This window comes from Lemur catta, chromosome 18 (assembly GCF_020740605.2).
Source record: "Lemur catta isolate mLemCat1 chromosome 18, mLemCat1.pri, whole genome shotgun sequence".
Lineage (NCBI taxonomy): Eukaryota > Metazoa > Chordata > Mammalia > Primates > Lemuridae > Lemur > Lemur catta.
Window position 1 is genome coordinate 12,926,339 of NC_059145.1, and position 21,360 is coordinate 12,947,698.

Genomic DNA, 21,360 nt, shown 5'->3' on the forward strand with positions numbered 1-21,360 from the left:
TCATAGTGGGGGTGCCATGCTACCTTTTAGCTCAAGGACTGCACAAAATGGTATTCTGAATTTTGCTATTTTTTATGGGAACACCCCATCTTGTGTTTGTAAAACACATGTCCCCAGATCCCTTCCTAGACCTAGCGAACAACTCCAGCGGAGGGTCTTGAGAATATGTGTGTAACAAGTACTCTCGGGCTACTTAAGACCCTGCAATTTCAGGAAATACTAAGTTATGTTATATTGCCTTTGTCTCAGAAATAGGATCTTTTCTAAAAAGGGGTTTGGGTATGGGACTCAAGAGGCTGCCCAAATTATTTTTACCAGGTCTATTTAAACTTGTCCTCTCCTGCCTCTCCCACTCCCACGTCTCTCCTGTGCACCTGCCAGCAGTGACCTAACTAACCTTTGAGGTATTGGATCGATTCCTGGTTAAATCCACTTTACCCTTCTGTATCTAATTCCTATAATAAAGAAGTTTGGAAATGTCAGCTCTGAAGGGCTATGGCTTTCATGTAGTAAAGAGTCAACAGTTTGGGGTTTTGCTTTTGTTTGTTTGCTGCATTTGGAAATGCCAGTAAGCTTTGTCCTTCCTACGTTTAGATCTGTTACACCAAAGTTCCTGGAAAGCTTGGGAAGCAGGGCCCGACTGTACCTCCAAATCAGAGATTGGGTGGGTGACCGAAGGAATGATTAAGAAGGTACGTTGTCCTATGGCACTCTCATCACATTTTCAGGGTCAGAACTCGTCGCAATATAGAAGAGGAGTAATGAGGACTAAGAAACACTTGATTACAACACAGGGTAGCTGGCACATAGTAAGGTCCTTTTTGTTGACTGAGCCTTGTTCCTCTTCAAAATTGTAAGACATAGGTTGGGCCAAACAGCAAAAAGAATACAAAGAGAGTCTGAGCCAGAGTCTTTTGACTCCACAGATTCTGCTCCCCCTCTGTAAAGGGTACCTAGGGACCCTGCTGGAAATCCAGTCCTCGATCCTGAACTTTCAGATTCTGCCTTCCTGGAACTTGCAAACTGAATGTGAACATTAAGTTGCATGTTGTATATTTCCTTCCTAAGCCGCTTTATTGCAAATTTTAACTTGAACGTGACCTCACCAACTGTAGACCACATTGATGGCAGCTCCTGTTCTCACATTAGAGAAAAGCGCTAATAAATCTCTTTTAATAACCAAAGAACATCCAACTTCTGAAAGATGCTTTTCACAGTAAAACTGACAAGAGCTGCCAGTTGTAAAGGTCTTATGGTTTAAAAACACTTTCACATATGTGCTCATTTAATTTTCACAGAAAACGTAAGGTTTATTCCACAAGCCATAATGGAAGAAATCAGATTGGAGGCTCCAGGCAGAAAAAGAGCTAGCACACTTTAGTCCAGATCAATTTACATACAAATAGCTGGCCCTCAAGCAAGGAAAAAAGACTGGTCCTCCCACTCTACCCAAACCACCCCAAGGGCAACAATTTTGACGTTATTGCCTGTCAAGGCACAGCTTGGAATTAGGAGCCAGGTTCAGAAAGTGTTTCCTTCTCGAATTAAGTTGAACTGAAAGAAAATGGATTTTTATGTGACTAGCCCTTTCGATTAGACTAGGGCTCCCCTCAAGGTAAATACGGCTGATAAGATTGGGACAACAGGCCAGGTTCATGCCTGTAATCTCAGCACTTTGAGAGGCGTAGCGGGGAGGATCATTTGAGGCCAGGATTTCAAAACCAGCCTGGACAATAGCTAGACCCCATCTCTACAAAAAATAGAAAAATTAGCCGGGCGTGATGGGGCACTCCTGTAGTCCTAGACACTCAGGAGGCTGAGGCAGGAGGATGGCTGGAGCCCAGAAGTTTGAGGTTGCAGTGAGCTACGATCATGCCACTGCACTCTACCCAGGGGGACAGAGTAAGGCCCTGCCTCAGAAAAAAAAAAAAAAGAAACTTTGAAGGAAATAAATAGACTTTAAAAAAAAAGTTGGGCCAAAACCCATATCTAATCAGAACCCCAAGCTTAAAAATCAACTCTTTAAGAAACAGTTTGATTTGTGATAGGTTTTTTTCTGTAATCTGACAAGAGCATCAGGGACTGATAAAAGGAAAGGAGGCACTTTCATTGTAAAAATGGCTTTACTCTGAGGAGTGCCAAAGAAATAACTAAGAACCCAGACTCAGGAGTCCAATTGTCAAGTGTTCAAATCATAGCTCTGCCATACGAGTGACCTTGGGAAGTTACTTTTCTGGACTTGTTTCCTCATCCATAAAATGGGGGAGTGATGAGAACATTACTTACCACAGTTGTGAGAATTATTTAACATATATGTGAATATATACACATATATAAAATGTACGTACAACAGTGCTGCGTACATAGTGAGCTCTATTATTAATATTCAACTCTGAACCTTTTAAAACTAAAATCTATTAATAGTAAAAACACCTGGTACATACACTCCTGAGATCTGTTGGATGAATTAAAAAACTAAGTCCCTCCTTATATTAATTCAAACCACTGTCTTGGGAGAAAAACGTGTCTAAGAAAACCGAGTATAAAGTAGGACAAGGGCTAAAACTTACCACATTCCCAGAACAGCTGAAAAAGCCTTTAATCCTCAAGTCTAATTTGAGTTCTATTTATCTTAACATATAGCAGCTTATACACATAATGGTCCTAAATCAGTGATTTGGGGTTGTACCCAAGAAGGTGATCCAAATTCAATTTCCTTACTTTTATAGTTGGAAGGAGGTAACCTGGCCAACATGTTAATTCAATGCCTTTAAAGATATCCTCCATTATATAATAGATAGGCTGACATTTCATTTTTTGGAATTGGTTTTGTGAGTGTGAGCGCCATGAATCAATGCACTAATTTCCTAAGACTGCGAAGTCAGAAAAGGGCTCTACGACTACCTCAAGGATAGTTCCAGAGCTTCCTATTTTAAATACCAGGCTTAAAATAATTTATCAAAAGAAGGGATTTTCCTACTCTAAGAAGTTATACATGATTTGTTATCTAAAGCAATAATGCAAAAAAAAATCAAGTGTGTAATGATGACTTTTGAAACTGATTATTGCACAATCCCTCCTGTTCTTTCTTCCCAACTCGGTCCTGGCAGAATAGCTCCCGCAAAGAAGAGTGGCAAGAAGGGCTGTTGCGCCATTAACAAGGTGGGGACCCAAAACTATACTGTCAACATTCACAAGCACATCCATGGAGTGGGCCTCAAGAAGCATGATCCTTCTCCACTCAAGAAGATTGGGAAATTTGCCATGAAGGAGATGGGGACTCTAGATGTGTGCATGGACATCAGGCTCAACAAAGCTGTCTGGACCAAAGGAATAAGGAACGTCCCATACTGTATCCACATGTGGTTGTCCAGAAAACGTAATGAGGATGAAGACTGACCCAATAAGCTTTATACTTTAGTTACCTACGTACCTGTTACCACTTTCAAAAATCTACAATGTGGATAAGAACTAACTGCTGATCATAGAATACAGCAAAGTTATAAAACCAAAAAAAAAAAAAAACAACCCTCTGGCTATTGCTTCTTTCTGAAGCAATATATACTTGCTATATAAAGGGGGAATAAACTTAGGCAAAAAAGGAGAAGGGAATTACCTATAATTGATTTGGTGAAGATCCAACTCCAGAATAAAGTTAATAATATTTCCTCAGCTCTGTAAGAAGAGCTAAATTTCGGCTGGGCACAGTGGCTCACGCCTGTAATCCTAACACTCTGGGAGGCCAAGGCGGGCAGATTGTTTGAGCTCAGGAGTTCGAGACCAGCCTGAGCAAGAGCGAGACCCCATATCTACTAAAAATAGAAAGAAATTATATGGACAGCTAAAAATATGTACAGAAAAATTAGCCAGGCATGGTGGCGCATGCCCATAGTCCCAGCTACTCTGGAGGCTGAGGCAGGAGGATCCCTTGAGCCCAGGAGTTTGAGGTTGCTGTGAGCTAGGCTGACGCCACGGCTCTCTAGCCCCCCGCAACAGAGTGAGACTCTGTCTCAAAAAAAAAAAAAAAAAAAAAAAGCTAAATTTCACATTTGGTTTAAAATTGATAGTATATAATTATATTCCCATCTATTTGATGGGCAAATATCCAAAAGTTTGTCAACATGCTGTTAACAAGACGCAGGGAGCTGGGTGTGTGCCTGTAGTACCAGCTACTAGGGAGGCACATTGCTTGAGTCCAGGAGTTGGAGACTGCTGCATTCCAGCCTGGGCAACATAGCAAGACCTTGTCTCTTAAAAAATAAAAATAAAAAAGGCACAGGGGACAGAGATTGGTAAAAATAATTCCTAGTGTATGACAAAACTACAACAAATTTAGTTATAGATCTAACTGCTTTTATTCATGATTCATCAATCAGGGACAGCCTCCATGCTACAAAATAGCATGAAAGCTCCCAGTGGGCAACAGCAGAAGAGTGGGTTTTCTAAAGTGGGAACAAGGACACAGAACAACACAAAAATAATTGATTGGTTAACATCAGGTTTCTTCAGGTTACATGTTTTGTAAGGGTTAAAGCAGAGGCGACTTCTTTATTACACTAACTCATATAGACTGGAATCTTGTTTTCAGGAAAAACTGGTCTGTAAAGTTTCAGTTTGACTTTGTGGCATTTAGCACGATTGACTCCATTTTGGTTTGGTGTGTTGGCGCCTAGTGCAGGAGATCAGTCGAAAACAATGGCCCCCATAATTTTTGTTTAGCACTAATGTAAGTACAAATGCATTTACCCTTTGACCCAGACATGCTTCTGGGAATTGCTACACATATACAAAATGATTCACTGCAGTACTATTTATAAAAGCAAAAGGTTGTAAACAAGCCAGATTTCTAACAGGGACCAGTTAAATAAACTGTGGAATACTGGCACAATGAAAACCACACGATGACATGGGAACCATGGTGCTGCGCACGAACAGGAACTCTCTGTGTACTGATACGGAAAGACACGAGAACATAGTAAGTGGGAAAAGCCATGGTCAAATCAGTATGCTGCTGCCTTTTATGTAAGAAAGTGACTTTTTTTTAAAAAAAAAAAAAAGCAGGTTTGGTTTCTGTATTTTGTATAAAATACTAGAAAAATAAAGTGATACATGTAGTCAGACATGGCTGAGATCAAGCCAATGTCTTTATGTATTTTTAATTATTGAATCATGTGACCTACCTAGTAAAAATTAAATCACATGACTTACTTTATTCAAAAAATAAATGGAACTTAGGAAGAAATGGTAGTGAGATTCTCTTCCACCTGCTGTAACTAAACCACTGAAACAAACGTAGCAACTATCCATGGAGAATATTCACCAGGCTACATGCATACTGTGCTTTAGACTTCAGGTTATTGATGCTTCCAGAAAAAGTGGAATTATATAAATTCTTAACCCTTCTTTGAATAAGGAAGGCTAGCGCTTTCATAAATTAGCTAGTGATATGACAAATATAGCAATTTGAACTTTTCCTTACAGAATAAAACAAATGGAAAAAAAAAGTTATCAAATTCATGTTTTGGGTAACAATAGGTAGAAAAGACAGATGCTCTTAACCCATAGAAACAAGAGGGCATGTCATGTGATACAAATTGTACATACCGAGGGCAGGCCAAAGTTGCACATGACGTAAGAACTGGTTGGGGGAGATACTGTAATTAGCAACTGATTAATGGTTTATTTCCCATATTCAAAATGGAACACAAAATTTTGTTGGTCCCCCTGCCCCCGCCCCAACCCTTTACTTTGAATGGAACTATTTTCTAACCACTCCAGGTTCTGAAAGCTCTACATAAATTCTACCAGAACCAAGCTACACAGCAGTTATAAAGTGTTGAACATTAGCTCTAAACCATTTACCTCCAAACTGGTAGTAGGTATGTATTTTTCCACAGTATATACATCAGAGTAGATACTTGTCTGCAGTCTGGGGAAAATGCTTTAAAATGTGTGAATGTCTTTCAAAATACAAGCCTGTATGTTTAACAGCATTTCCTTCAAACAAAATGTTAAGTTACTGTATAATTTTGTAAAATGTCTACAAGCTCCACCCCTTAAGTATGTTAAAATTTAAAGTTATAAAACGTAAATATTGGTCAGGCAGAGGTGGCTCACGCCTGTAATCCTAGCACTCTGGGAGATGGAAGGATCACTTGAGCTCAGGAGTTTGAGACCAGTCTAAGCAAAAGGGAGACCCCAACTCTACCAAAAATAGAAAGAAAAAAAAAAATTAGCTGGGTGTGGTGGTCCTCGCCTGTAGTCCCAGCCACTCAGGAGGCTGAGGCAGGAGGATCCCTTGAGCCCAGGAGTTTGAGGTTGCAGTGAGCTATGATGCCGCTACTATACTCTAGCCCAGGTGACAAAGTTAGACTGTCTCTAAAAAAAAAAAAAAGTAAATATTTCTGTATTTTGGGATTACTTTCTTTCAAGTCACAGGAACATGCAACATTAACACATTCATTAGGACAAGTGGGCATTTATATATTTGATTGTTTCACCACCAATCAAATCTCTAGGCTGCTAGAATCAGCCTGTTAGTGGGAGAAATTATTTTAGAAATCCTCTCCTCCTCATTTTACAGATGGGAAAACTAAGGAGCCATAGGGGGCTCAGCAACTCACCAGTCACACAATCAGTTAACGGCACCTTCTCCCAAATGTCTCTTCACTTCGTGAAACTAAGTTGCATTAGCATTTTAAGCTGACAATTCTTTTCCTACAACCCTTCCTTTCATGACTGCAAGACCTGCAACCCTCAGTGAAATGAGGCTAAGGTATCTTTTCCCCCTCCTGATTCCTGCTGGGAAATCTGCATTACCTAAGTGCCAACTGCCTTGGGATTTTAAAATAGAATTCTCTTACTGAAGAAGAGAGGGCTTGCTGATGAAATGAAATAATGAATGACTACTGCTGTTTAAATTAAGAAACTTCCCATTGCAGTTGATCTAGCATGTCAACGACCTGCTTCAGTTTCCAGAACAACACTCAACAGGCACCAATGACAAGCGTACTCATTTTTATTAAAAGCTGAATTTGAAACAGAAATTTATGTGGAGGATATTTACCAACCAACAGGAAACACCTGCAGTGAGCCGCTCACTTACAGAGCAGCAAATTTAAGGGAAGTCTGTAAGGCTTTGCTGTCTTCCTTTTCAAGTATCTTTAGTATACACATTGTTAAGGATATGGCCTTAAAAGTCTGTAACAAAATGAAAATACGTGACACATCAAACACAGTGGTTTCCCTATGATGGCACACTTTTAAAGCATCTGGCCAATCAGTTGTTACAGTACGGTGCCTGCAGTGTTACATTTAAGCTTCCACTTAGGTTCTCAACCTGCCAGACCCTTTGGATTTCAGTGTAACTCAATCCTATATGGAGAGAATAGACAAGGCAATTAATTCTTCAGCCAAAAGACAATGTACACTAAAGCAGACATGGTCCAATACACTCAATTTACTTGACAGAATAAAAGGGACTAATTTTAGAAGTCTCAATTTTCGAGTGCACAAACTTAGAATGCTAAACGTATGTCCTCAATGTCCCTGTCTCCCCCCCACAAACACACTCCTCCTCTGGTAGAGTGCTAAGAAGGGGACCAAAATGATGGCTTGACTAAATGGCTCCAGTAATTCAGTAAAAAAGTTTAAACGTGATATCCTAGGGACAGAAATACTAAATCATACATCCAATTAGCCAGTAAAAGTTGGCTGTAGAGAACAGTATGGATACAGAGAAAAAGCCAATTGAACTTTCCTAAATAAAAATTTTATTTTCTAAATAAAAATTTATAAAATCATTTCTCCAGTAGCTTTGACTAGATAAATACTGAATTATTTTACAGTACAGCAGATACTATACTAGCAAAATGGGCCAAATGTTTTCACCTAAAAATGTGCCTTTGTGGGAAAACCAGCCTGTTTAGCAGTTAAAATATTTTCATTCTGAACTGAAGTAAGTAGGGATGTCTTGCAATTTCAGTTTATTAGTGAGATCTTGGTTTGATTTTTTAAACTTGACTATAAAATGCTCTACTAGTTCCTGCCACTTAAAGTCCTAACTTGGTGAATCGTGACAGTTTACAAATAGTAGCACCTCCCTCCCCACCCCACCCCCAAAAAAATCACAATATCAATCCTGTGGGTATTTTAAAAGTTTATTTCTATTTTAACTAGCCCACAGACCCAGTTTTTTGAGGGCTGAGCTGATTTCTCTCTAGCACACGGTCTATGGACCTTCCTCACGGTAACTGTCTAAGCCCTTCCAAAGAAGTCTGCACATTCCATCATGATGCACATTTTAAGTTAAAATTGTCAATACAACCCTCAAAATGCAAGTTTATTGAATAAAGCTGAGAAGAGCAGTAAACAGACGAAAAATGCATCCACCTAAATAAAAAATTCACGTATTTACAAAGTTCAGTAACTGTTAAGTTTTCACATGCAGAGGTTAATGCACAGGAAAATGTTGGTAGTAGCGTTTGGATGTCTTGAAATGCTGAAAGCAATGAACAGACACACAAACACATTAAGGTTTAGCTATAGGTCAATTAACAAACCTATGCAGTCCCCACATAGTCACACATTCTAGTTCCAACTTCTTTCAGGCACAAGCAAGTTGCCACATTCTTTGTAATGGTTCACAGCGACCATTAATGATGTTGAACAACAGTAGCAAGTTCAAATATCCCTTCATTTACAGAACCATCCATCCCATCTGGGAAGTATGCAACATGCTTCAAAGAATAAGAAGAGAACTCTAAAAGCCCAGATTCTACTCATAAAAATATGAATGAAGAAAAACAAGTAGTGTCTGTGCAACACAGTGCAGGTTTTGAATATTTTAAGGCCATGGCTGTCTATAAATTAAACTGGTATTCATTAAAAGAACTTACTGTTGACTACACTCTGAGTGCTCCACACATTTGGAAATGCACTGTCTACATAAGTGCTGCTTAACAAAAAACAAAATCACACACAGTGTGAGGCAACACATAAGCAGGTATACCAGAGAATTCTACTACAGTGGTCTATATGAATAATAATTTACAAGTGAACCAGTATTAATATGTCCCTTTATGTATATGGAGATCACTAAACTACAAAACATGTTCACTCTAAGTTTTTAGACATCTCTGTATCATAGAAGCAAAACAACGGCATCAGTTCCTCAGTTCTCTGTGTGATTGATTATTAAACAACCTGTAGACATTGCGCATGATTACATTAGATAAAGCAGGCAGGTCTAGAGTTGTCACAATAATCAAGATGTCTAATGGCACCAGTCAAAAGAGTGCCAAACCTTACATCAACGAGAGAAAAATAAGAACTTTTATTTGTTTATAAGTATCTTTTGTGCTGAAAGTCAACTTTATGACTGGATATAAAAAGTCAAGAGTTAGAGTGTCATGCAGCAGCACTGTTAATGACTGGAGACAGAAAGAACAAACAGGTGTTTGAACAAAGTCTGACATTCTTAACAGGTTTTATTATATCGGCTGGAATGCTCTAAATTCATGAAAGCTTTTGAGAAAATCTTCAATCCCCAACCCCTTAAAAAAGTTATGTTGAACCAGGAGAAAAAAAATAAAAGATAGAAGTAATGATCTGGACAGATACAAAACAGCATGCTTTAGTTCCTCCCATATCCCCAAAAGCTATCTGGTGATAAAGAATTATCAGAAAGCAGAATGTTTTAAAAATTCATCAGGTAGAATCTCACCAGTGTAAAGAACCCACAACATTGATCTGGTGCCTCTGCTCATTCCTTGCAGACCATTTTTGAATTCCTAAGGTGTAATTATACATTTCACATGCATTTGTGAGATAAGATAAACATATTGTTTATATCCCACATGAGTCAGGCTTAAAGGTTTTCTAAATACTGTGTGTGGCACTAGAAACTTCATGCTGTATCAAGTCAGTATCAGTATTAAGCTACTGAACTCTATAATGAAATATTATAGATAGACATTTACTGAAAACCAATATAAAAATCTGGCCCAGAAAGACCAGAACAGAAATATGCAATTTTCTTGATTTAAGATGGTCGAGTGTGTTTTGTTTTTTATTTTTTTAAAAAAGCTCTACACACTGTTTAAGACAAGTATGTATAAGAAGCCTTTTTGTGTGTGCTGACTTTATCATGACAACTCTAGCTGATTCTTTATGAAGGATTAGGGATACACATCTTCAGCAGTGCACATGAGAAATAAACTCTGAAAAAGGCAATTTCTTGGGTTTAGGAAGGACCGTATTCTGGGAAGTACTTCAGAGGAACGGACAATAATTCTAGGATTATAGCCAAGAAGGACTGGAAGACTTCAGGAGATGCTTCAGCTTCTTCTAGATTTTGAATGTTGAATAAGCCACTGAAGTGTGATATCTAAAGATGGGGGAGTGGGGGAGAAGAAAGTAAAGGTGTTCAGATACCACAGTTAAGAAAATAAACATCAGAGACAATATTTAAATGCAGCTAATTCACAAGGCGCATGCTTCGCCTGTCCCCTTCTGCTTTTCTGTACCTATACTACTATACTCTGTTACCTAAACTTAAAGGTGATAATATGAGAACTTATCAGAGACTAAAGGGTCTTTGATTTAAAAATATAAATGCGTAAAGGACAGCTGGTGCCACCTTTTATGCATGGCCTGTAAGATCAGGTACTGCGTGCAAATTGCCAGGAATGCAAAAATATGGGGCAACCCTCCTCTACCCTCAAGGAGTGTTAAAGTATGATAGAGAAGACACAGTAACCATTTGGGTTAGCGGCTGCAGCACAGAATTCCCAGCAAAAGAAACAGCAAAAGAATCAAAAAAGGCATGAAGCTTCTTTCCTGCACTGGGGTGAAGGCCTTTCCCGTGCTCTGTAAAGTACAGCCTCCTCAAATACGGCCTTTTGACTGAATCCAAATTTTACAGAACAAATCTTTTTATTAAAAGGGGTGCAGCTGAGAAAGATGAAGCTTTTCTTCCCTCCTTTGGTGCTTAAAAACAATCTTGAAATCAGAAGGCCACAGGTTCCCCACCCCAGCAGGCTCCCCCTCCAACTGTGACAACCAAAAATGTCTCCTGACATTGCCAAATACTCCCTGGCTAATTTTTTCTATTTTTAGTTGTCTGGCTAATTTCTTTCTACTTTTAGTAGAGATGGGGTCTCACTCTTGCTCAGGCTGGTCTCAACTCCTGAGCTCAAGCAATCCTCCCGCCTTGGCCTCCCAGAATGCTAGGATTACAGGCATGAGGCACCACGCCCGGCCTGCCATTCTTAAATGTTTAGACGTTTAGATTTTATTTTCAAGACAATAGGAAGTTACTAGAGAATTTTAAGCAAATCGTGTTAGTTTATTTTAATATGCTAGCAATGGCAACAGAGGAAACTTGGAGGGTTGCCAATACGGAGACTGACTATCACAACAAGAATAGGAAAAGGTGTGTGGTGGTTCACGCCTGGGAGGCCAAAGCTGGAGGATCGCTTGAGGCTAGGAATTCAAGACCAGCCTGGGCAACATAGCAAGACCCCATATCTAAAAAAAATAAAAACAAAAAAAATTAGCCAGGCATGATGGCACATGCCTATAATCCCAGCTACTCTGGAGGCTGAGGCAGGAGGATCACTTGAGCCTAGGAGTTCGAGGCTGCAGGGAGCTATTATCCTGCCAATGCACTCCAGCCCTGGCAACAGAGCAAGACCCTGTCTCTAATTTTTTTTTTTTTTTAAAGGTAGAATAGAAATAAGACACTGAGATGAAGAAAAAGTCACCCTCCATGACAAAAAGGTCACAGATATGAGCAATATTTAAAAAGATCATCTTACTAGAAGTAATCTGTTTTATGTGTAGCTTGAGGACACATTACTAATGAAATTAAGGCACTTCATGCACCACATTAGGAAACTGGAAGTGTAATATATAACCATGTGCTCTGAAATACTTTTTGGAGCAATTTAGTAAATTCATAAATATGGCACGAAAACATGTTGTAAAAGCTGAAATCAAGAAGGGTATTCTAACTTCATTACCCAGAAAGTCTACTCAGCTGTTAGTTGTATTTCTATTTCTTGCTCCAAATAAATAGGCATTCTGATTTACAAAGTTTTTGTTTTACTCTTGTTAGGGTGGATGAGTTTCCTTGGGCTTCATAACACTTTAAGCGAACCATGAATTCTACAATTAACCAACCTGGTGACTATAGCTATATAGCAAACTATGAAGATCAGAATTCAATAGCAAAAGAAGTTCTCACCAACTCTACTGCATTTCTTACATAAATGAGCTTGAGAGATTTTTTTCAGGAAAAGTATCCAGCTAGTTTATAACAGTCGTAAAATAAAAGAGTTTTTCCTCCCTTCTAAAGCTTTTTTTTTTCTCTTTTGGTAACTACTAGAGAAAATATAGATTTACAAAGTAGCACAACGTACTAAAAATTAGTTAGTATAAAACACTATTATTGACTTTTTATCCTAGGTAAGTCTTTGCTATGGAGGCTGTAGGATGTTTAGCAACATCTCTGATCTCTACCCACTAGATCCTAGCATTACCCTCCTAGTTATGACAACCAAAAAGGTCTTCAGAAATAGCCAAAAGTTAAGTATGATGAGAACCAATACATACTGAATAAAGATAAAAGAAAAAATATCAGAAAAACTTTGTAAATATACCATTTAGGCACTATTTATAACATTTTATTCCAATACACTTTCATTTATTAAATAATCCCTCATCAAATTAACAGACTAAAGTTGAGTCGCACGTACTTATTTTTTAAGGACACCATATTGGATTGTGCAGCATCCCCCTAAGAATTCATGTCTATCCAGAACCTCAGAATGTGACTTTATTTGGAAATAGGATCTCTGCAAAAGTTGTCGGTTAAGGTGAGGTCATACTGGATTGGGGTAGGCCCTACTCTAATGACTTGTGTCTTTATAAAAAGATAATATATTCATACAGAGACACACAGGGAGAGAAAGCCATGTGAGGTGTGAATGTGAGGCAGAGATTAGAGTGCTGCATCTATTAATACAAACCAAGGACTGCCACCTGGCAACTACCACAGGCTGAAAGGCAAAGACAGACTCTCTCCTAGAGCCTTCAGAGAAAGCATGACCCTACTGACACCTTGATTTTGGACTTCTAGCCTCCTGAACTTGAGAGATTAAGTTTCTGCTGTTTCAAACCACCTAGTTTGTGGTACTTTGTTGAGGTAGTTCTAAGACATTAATACAGACATTAAGTATATAAAGGGTATTTTTGGCTTATACTTCCAATAAAGTGCTAACATATTACAGTTATACACTGGTTCAATAAATGAAAAATTGTTAAAGTGCCTGTAGACCAATTTTAGTAAAGTCTTATTTCAAAAATGTCATTTTGTTATAAAGCACAGTTGGATACTAGCTCTACAAAAAATTAATACAATAAATTTTTATCACCTAATGCTTAACCTCATGGCTTTATTGGATTTACTTCTTTAACTAGCATAGAGAAGATTCAGTATGTTATACAGTAAGTCCTCACTTAATATCATTGATAGGTCCTTAGAAACTGAGACTTATGTGAAATGATGTATAACGAAATGAATTTTTTTCCTCAAACATTATAATGAAACAACATTGAACAAAACAATGTTATTCAAGAACTTGCTGTATGTCATTTCACTTAAAGTTGTGTTAAGTGAGGACTTACTGTTATTTGTTGCCAAAAGGTATAATGTCTATCTATTCTTTTGCCTCAGGCAAAAGCAACAGTACCCTATAAAGGAAGTCATTTAATCAGAAATGGGGATAATAAACAGGAAGAAGCATTAGCCACTCCTTCCAATGACACCCATTTCTTTCAAAATTACCAGTCATTTCTTACCTATATTATCCTTTTCTTTGCAAGAAATTGAATAGCAGCAAATTTCTCTGTCCTGAATAGCAGACAGATTCCTATAAGAAGCAGAATTAAGAGAATAAGTTTGTGCTTAGAACAGTTGTCATGTTTATCACTCATTGCTCAATTTTACTTGTTATTACTATACTGAAGAAATTATTATACTACTACTAAAATTTTAGGGATTAACTTCTCTGGTAGGCCATTTTTATGTACCAAAAACATGGCTAACGATCATTACTGAATAATGTAACAAGTGGACAAAATAGTGTAATTTAGAACCAAATTTTAGAAATTGCATTGTTCATTCTTAAGACATACATTTTTTCAATTAGCTGTTTCTCATCCAAGGCATTAGGAAGATCTCTCTTGTTTCCAAGTACTAGCACCTTCAAAAAGAAAAAATATTCATTTCAGATTTTCAGATCAGGGATACTCAACCTATGTATCATCAACAAAATGCAAATATGATCTTAACAACCAAGGGTGGGGTAACCATTTTTATCTGTCAGCCATTAGTCATGTGAACATGTAAATTAGTTTTAAAAATTCAGGATCCATCCTATAGAATAGCACTTATAAATATCCTAAGACAACCGCTGAGTGTAGGCATCAGGATGACTACAGCAGCCATAAACTCTGACAGTTAGGTATGCTTTGAAAAGAAATCAAAGCTGAGATAGCCTGCTCAATTTACCACTCTATATTTCCTACATACAATACCCTTTCTGCTCTATGGAAAGCCGGGTATATGAGTATGTATAGCTTATTGGATAACATCCATACTCTAAGTCAAAATTTACATCTTTGATCCATCCTAGTGTGTGCAAAGTACACACTACATCTTTGTCATACCAATTTTTTTCACTTAATGCCTTCTTCCCGCCCTGACTCCGGGACATTTTAACCAATACCACTCATAGGCCTAGACTCTTATTTCAATTTTGCACAAATGACAAAGGGGCAATGGCAGAGGCACAGACAACCAACGATGCTGGGAGCTCTCAGGGGAATGCTAGTAAGACTACAATATTAAGAGTCAGAGAGCTAAGAGCCGAATCTTAGTACCTTTGGTCAGCTTGTCTTACTTTCCCCGACTCTCACCCCTCTCCACATTTATTTCTGTCACTCCAGATTCTTAATGGCTAAGTTTCTAATCATACAACTTGGTCAGGCCGAGCACGATGGCTCATGCCTGTAATCCTAGCACTCTGGGAGTCCAAGGCGGGAGGATCGCTTGAGCTCAGGAGTTTGAGACCAGCCTGAGCAAGAGTAAGACCCTGTCTCTACTAAAAACAGAAAAATTAGCCAATCGTCATGATGCACACCTCTAGTCCCAGCTATTCAGGAGGCTGAGGCTTAAAAGATCACTTGAGCCCAGGAGTTTGAGGTTACTGTGAGCTAGGCTGATGCCACGGCACTCGACTCAGTACAAGAGTGAGACTCTGTCTCAAAAAAAAAAACTGGCCAGGCGCGGTGGCTCACGCCTGTAATCCTAGCCCTCTGGGAGGCGGAGGCAGGTGGATCACTCGAGGTCAGGAGTTCGAGACCAGCCTGAGCGAGACCCCGTCTCTACTAAAAATAGAAAGAAATTATCTGGACAACTAAAAATATATATAGAAAAAATTAGCCGGGCATGGTGGCGCATGCCTGTAGTCCCAGCTACTCGGGAGGCTGAGGCAGTAGGATCGCTTAAGCCCAGGAGTTTGAGGTTGCTGTGAGCTAGGCTGACACCATGGCACTCACTCTAGCCCGGGCAACAAAGTGAGACTCTGTCTAAAAAAAAAAAAAAAAAAAACCTTAGTCATCTGTGATCAGCTGTCAGTTTTGTCATTGCCTGGCATCCATCTCCAACTGTATGCACCGTCCTCTCAATAAAGTTACTTGCTTCTAAAGCATAAGATAATTTCTTTCCCAGCTTTTCTTTATGGACACACAATTTAGGATCAACTGATACTTTAATGCAGAACCAATGATGCAAGAAAGCAAGAAGAGAGAATCCATGTGACAGCAGAGGAGCATCATCTAGAACACCTCCAGTCAGAGCAACTGTGCCTACTCATGTTCAGAAACTGCATGTGGTCGCCAGACTTACTCTATGGTGTAAGTTCACACGTGATCCTGGCAGCTGCTTAGCTTCCCTTGTTCCAGCCTATTTTCTGAACCTGGTTATGTGCAGCCTTCCCAGACTCAGTGAGCCACCCAATATCCTTTCAATGAATTCCTTTCTCCTTAAATCAGCTTTCTATTGCTGGCAACCAAGAACCCAAACCATCCTCCTCATAATCTCTCTTGATCACTTCAATCCCTTCTTAAACTGTAATCAGAATCATCTATTCAAATCATAATCTGATCATTTAAAACACTTCATTGGCTTCCCACACAGTTCCACCCAGCATGGCCTCCTCTAGCGTCCCACCCGCTGTGTGGCATAGCACACTCTACCCCGCCCTCCCTGCTCTGCTGTGTGCTCCAGAAGACTGAACTTCTCTCAGTGCCCCACTTCCTCCTACTCAAAGGCCTTTGTCTGGAACTCTCTTCCCCTCCAACCATCACATCCCTCAGATCTCAGCTCAAGCATCACTTCCTCAGAGAATCCTTCCTTCTTCCCAAGCTGCACTAAATCTCCCTTCTAGGCTGGGTGTGGTGGCTCACTCCTGTAATCCCAGCACTCTGGGAGGCCGAGGCGGGCGGATCATTTGAGCTCAGGAGTTCAAGAGCATCCTGAGCAAGAGTGAGACCCCGTCTCTACTAAAAACATAGAAACAAATTAGCTAGACAACCAAAAATATATTAAAAAAATTAGTTGGGCATGGTGGTGCATGCCTGTAGTCCCAGCTACTCGGGAGGCTGAGGCAGAAGGATTGCTTGAGCCCAGGAGTTTGAGGTTGCTATGAACTAGGCTGATGCCATGACACTCTAGCCCAGCCAACAGAGTGAGACTCTCTCTCAAAAAAAATTAAAAGAAAAAGAACAAGAAAGAAAATTTAAAAAAAAAAAAAAACCAAAAAACAAAAAAACTCCCTCTAACTTTATCCTCACAGCCTCTTGCCCCTTTCTTCCTAGCATTTATCAGAGCTGCATGACAGCAAGGAGTATGTTTCTACTGATTTCTGTTCACCACCATATCCCCAGGGCTGAGCACTGCTCCTGCTGCATGGTAGTTTAGTAAATCGCTGATTAAGAAATCCATAAACAGCACAAAGCCCAGTATAGGGCAGATACTCGGTAAGCGCAGATACTCAGTAAACATAGGACTTCCTTACTGATTTCAAACATAATTACTATAATTGTACAATTACAAATGTAAACTAACAAGTACTCCGTACTTACTGGAATTCCTTGTAACTGTGGTTTATCTAGAAGATTATGCAGCTCATTTCGGGAGGCTTCTATCTTTTCACGATCTGCGGCATCTATCATGTAACTTAAAAAAAAAATGAAGTGATCTCAACATGACTTCTCCATATGCCTTGATGATGACAACTAGGATTACAGATTTTTTATTTTCTTAAGATTTACATTATTGAAATTGTTAATGAAAATAAACTAAGTCTTGGATAAAGAAAGGTTCAGCACTCATAAATAAACACTTTTAACTAGACTATTCCTAAAGGCTAATACATGATAGTAAAACACTTATATCCCTTAGCTCTTAGCTGCATAAACAAAAAACATAAATAAAGCTCTCATTCTATGATTAATTTTTTTAACTCCATGTTAATGGAATTACACCAAGATATTAGCTAAGAAAGACTTTTATTGCCTGAGATAAAAACTGAGCCTTTGGAAGTACTAAAAACAACTCTCTTCTTTGAAGCCTAAATTGACTTAAAAAAAAAAAAAACTTACACAATAGCATTGACTCCTCTGCAATACCGTTCCCACATGCTTCGAAATCGGGGTTGTCCTCCTATGTCCCAGATCTTTAAATGAAGACAAAATAATTCTTAATAAAGATATTTCAAATAATTCATTGAAAGAAGAACTAGCGGAAGAAGGGATGAAAGATCAGGAAATATATTCATTTCCACAATGGTAGAGCCAGAGTGCTCTTGAAAAACTTGAGCTCAATCTTTTAATCTGAGAATTCTTGCTGCCACTCCTAAACTTGAAGTTTACATTTAATATGTTTACACTAGATCTAAAATTCTGCTTAAGCAAAGATTTGGTTTATGTGCAATACTCTGTCTGTTAACCTATTAGTTAATATTGAAAATATATGTCTTTAAGATAACACTTTTAAAATCTACAGAACTGTGCATCATCCAGATTTAAATGCCAAGACAGAAAACAACAGTTCAGAATCTATTAAATTTTACTTGTCTGATTTGGTATACATTAATATCTAATATTTAAAATTATCCTATAAATAAATAGTCAACATTCCTACTGTGTTTTTCTTGTATAAAACTATTTTACCCGTTTGAAAGCCACTGTCCAGAATAATTTTATTAATTATGCCTATTCGTGCTAGGCACACACTGAGCACTGGGCTACATAAATGTCTCAAGTCATGGTACTGATCTACATGAGGCTTCTAATTTAACTGCAGACACCGATAACACGCATAGACATACAATGACTAAATTATGGGCTTTAGTAGATGAGCTACACAGAAAGAGTTTAGCGAACAGCTTCTGTGAACCACAATAATTGGCCAAAATGGCCATTAGGTTTCAGGCCATAGAATTAAATTTCCATGAAATAGGTAACCAAAAACAAAACAAAACAAAACAAAAATGCTAAATTATTGTCCCTAATAAACAGTATAACAATCTATGATTTAAATCTGTCAAACTCATTCTAAAAATAAAATTGTGTTAAACAACTAGTTAACTTTTTCCTATCTTATACTTTCAATTTTAGGACTTAGTAGTAACGAAAGGAAAAACTAGGTTACAGAATTTGCTGCCACAAATATAATACTAAACTACCAAAATTTTACATAGTAAATTATTACCTTTCAATATAAAGTATTATTCATGAAATAATGTAATACCACATTCCAAATACTCTAAAGATGGAATTTTTATTTCCTAGGAATACCTAAATCCCAAATATTCTCCCAAACCATGTACTAAGTTTTATTATTTTTGTAAAATCCTTTTCAGTGTAAATATACTAAGCTTTTTATGAGCATAACTCCTATACATTTTGATCTATTAGAGAAACAAAAAACAACTGATTTATGCTCTTTAGAAACATGTGTGTTCATTACTCAAGAACTACATATACTCAGGTAAAAACAAAGAAACAGAAAAATTCCTAGCTGTATATATTAACAATTTAAATCAAGTATGGCAAGAAACTGACGTACCTTTATTGTGACGTTACCTTTAGTTACTTTCCTCATGTTGAAGCCCACTGTAGGTATCATATCTTCACTGAATTGACCTGACTGAACAAAGTAAAACATTGCAAGTTAGACTACTTAATATTTATAAAGATATGTAACACTGCATAACCTTCTAGCTTCAACACCATTTGTATCCATTTTAGTGAATAATTTTTAGTGGTGGTAAAAATCTACTTTAAGAAAAATTCTTTATAGCCATAATTCTTAAACAGGTGCATTATTTTGTTCAGAAAAAACATATTCTCCCATTAAAAAAAGATATTTTTGAAACTAAGGTAATATTTTACATTATAAATGCATATGAAAATTCATAAATTCTCCCACCTAAACAAAGAAAATCAGAAGTAAAACTTCGGTTTTCTATTTTCAACATTTAAATTATTTTGACAATAACTTAAAATTCACTGCTGAATAGTTTTTTCAAGTTCATCTTTAAATAAGGCTTATAATAATCCACCCTTTCCTAACTAATTGGAAATAATATGCCAAACACCATATAAACAGCTCTTTCTCCGAGTCCTCAATTCTTTCCATTAGTTTGCTTATTCCTGACTAAACACTAAATTTATTATTACAGCTTACACTAGGTATTATTCTATATAGCAGGTAAAGAATTTGGAATGTTTTCAAATTGTCTTAATTCATCTCTCACATTCCAAATAAATTATAGAAATTAATAATTTTGTTAAAATACTGACTGGAATATTTTTAAATTAGAATTTCTTTTTTAATTTTTATATTCTACCCAACCCCCTCTACTTACACTGGAATTACATTAAATATATTAATTTGAGAAGAACTGCCCTTTATCAACTCAATATTTAACGACTATCACATTTACCCATCCAGGCACATGGTTTATTCACTCAATCATTCCAATCTTTTATATCCTTCAGTAAAATATCATAATTCTGTCTTAAACATTTCTTGCAATATTCTTTGACTGCTGTACATGGTAATGAGTCACAGTTAATACTGACTTTATTTATATTTTAGCCACTCTACCAAATTTCTCAGTTGATTTCTCAGTTGACTTGACTCTTACTTTTTAGGTAAACAGCCCAGGATTAACAAATACCTCAACAAGGGACTAGTTAAACAAACAGGACTATTTTCAAGGCCTTAACACTGGCCAATTGTTTGCTGTGACCTTATGCTAGCCACACACGCATTCCAAAATTTTCTTAAAGTCCTCAGCACAATGAATTCCAGTTTTACCAATTAATTTCCTCTACAGAAATCCAAAAGTTTTACCTCCTTTATTTTTCCCGTTCAGTAGAGTTTTGGTTGATTTTTTTAAAAAATTAACATAATCATAATCACCACTTTTCACTTATATTAGACATTATAATTCTCCGGAATTTCACATATATGATTTATATGTGAAAATACATTCATGATATCAAAACCAGACATATCAAAACTAGTCATGAGAAAAGATATACAAATGGTCAATAAACATGGAAAGATATTCAACAGGCCAGGCGTTGGTGGCTCAGGTCTGTAATCCTAGCACACTTGAGAGGCCAAGGAGGGAGGATCAGTTGAGGTCAGGAGTTTGAGATTCCATCTCTATCAAAAATAGAAAACATTAGCCAGGCGTGGTGGTGCACACCTTTAGTCCCAGTTACTCAGGAAGCTGAGGCAGGAGGAGGCTGCCTCAAGCTGAGGCTGAGACCAGCTTGAGCTAGAGCGAGACCCTATCTCTACTAAAAATAGAAAGAAATTAGCTGGACAACTAAAAATACATAGAAAAAATTAGCCGGGCATGGTGGTGCGTGGCCTGTAGTCCCAGCTACTAGGGAGGCTGAGGCAGAAGGATTGCTTGAGCTCAGGAGTTTGAAGTTGCAGTGAGCTAGGATCATGCCACTACACTCCAGCCTGGGAGACAAAGTGAGATCCTGTCCCTGACAATAAAATAAAATAAAATTATTTATTTATTTGTTTAGGAATGAATGAATGACAGAGTCTCACTCTGTTGCCTGGGCTAGAGTGCCGTGGCGTCAGCCTAGCTCACAGCAACCTCAAACTCCTGAGCTCAAGCAATCCTTCTGCCTCAGCCTCCCTAGTAGCTGGGACTACAGGCCACGCACCACCATGCCTGGCTAATTTTTTCTATGTAT

The 21,360-nt window shown here is 37.9% G+C and overlaps 1 protein-coding gene and 1 pseudogene across 1 annotated transcript in view; one reads left to right on the plus strand and one right to left on the minus strand.

Moving 5' to 3' along the window:
* Positions 1 to 3,045: 3,045 nt before the first annotated feature.
* LOC123623381 lies at positions 3,046 to 3,504 on the plus strand (annotated as a pseudogene).
* Positions 3,505 to 8,145: 4,641 nt separating this feature from the next.
* ARL8B (ADP ribosylation factor like GTPase 8B) overlaps positions 8,146 to 21,360 on the minus strand; it is a 39,993-nt gene continuing 26,778 nt past the window's right edge. The window contains 6 exon segments of the mRNA XM_045530774.1: positions 8,146 to 10,387; positions 13,864 to 13,934; positions 14,200 to 14,267; positions 17,212 to 17,305; positions 17,731 to 17,804; positions 19,199 to 19,279. Coding sequence (XP_045386730.1) covers positions 10,338 to 10,387; positions 13,864 to 13,934; positions 14,200 to 14,267; positions 17,212 to 17,305; positions 17,731 to 17,804; positions 19,199 to 19,279 — 438 coding nt within the window. The 3' untranslated portion in view covers positions 8,146 to 10,337.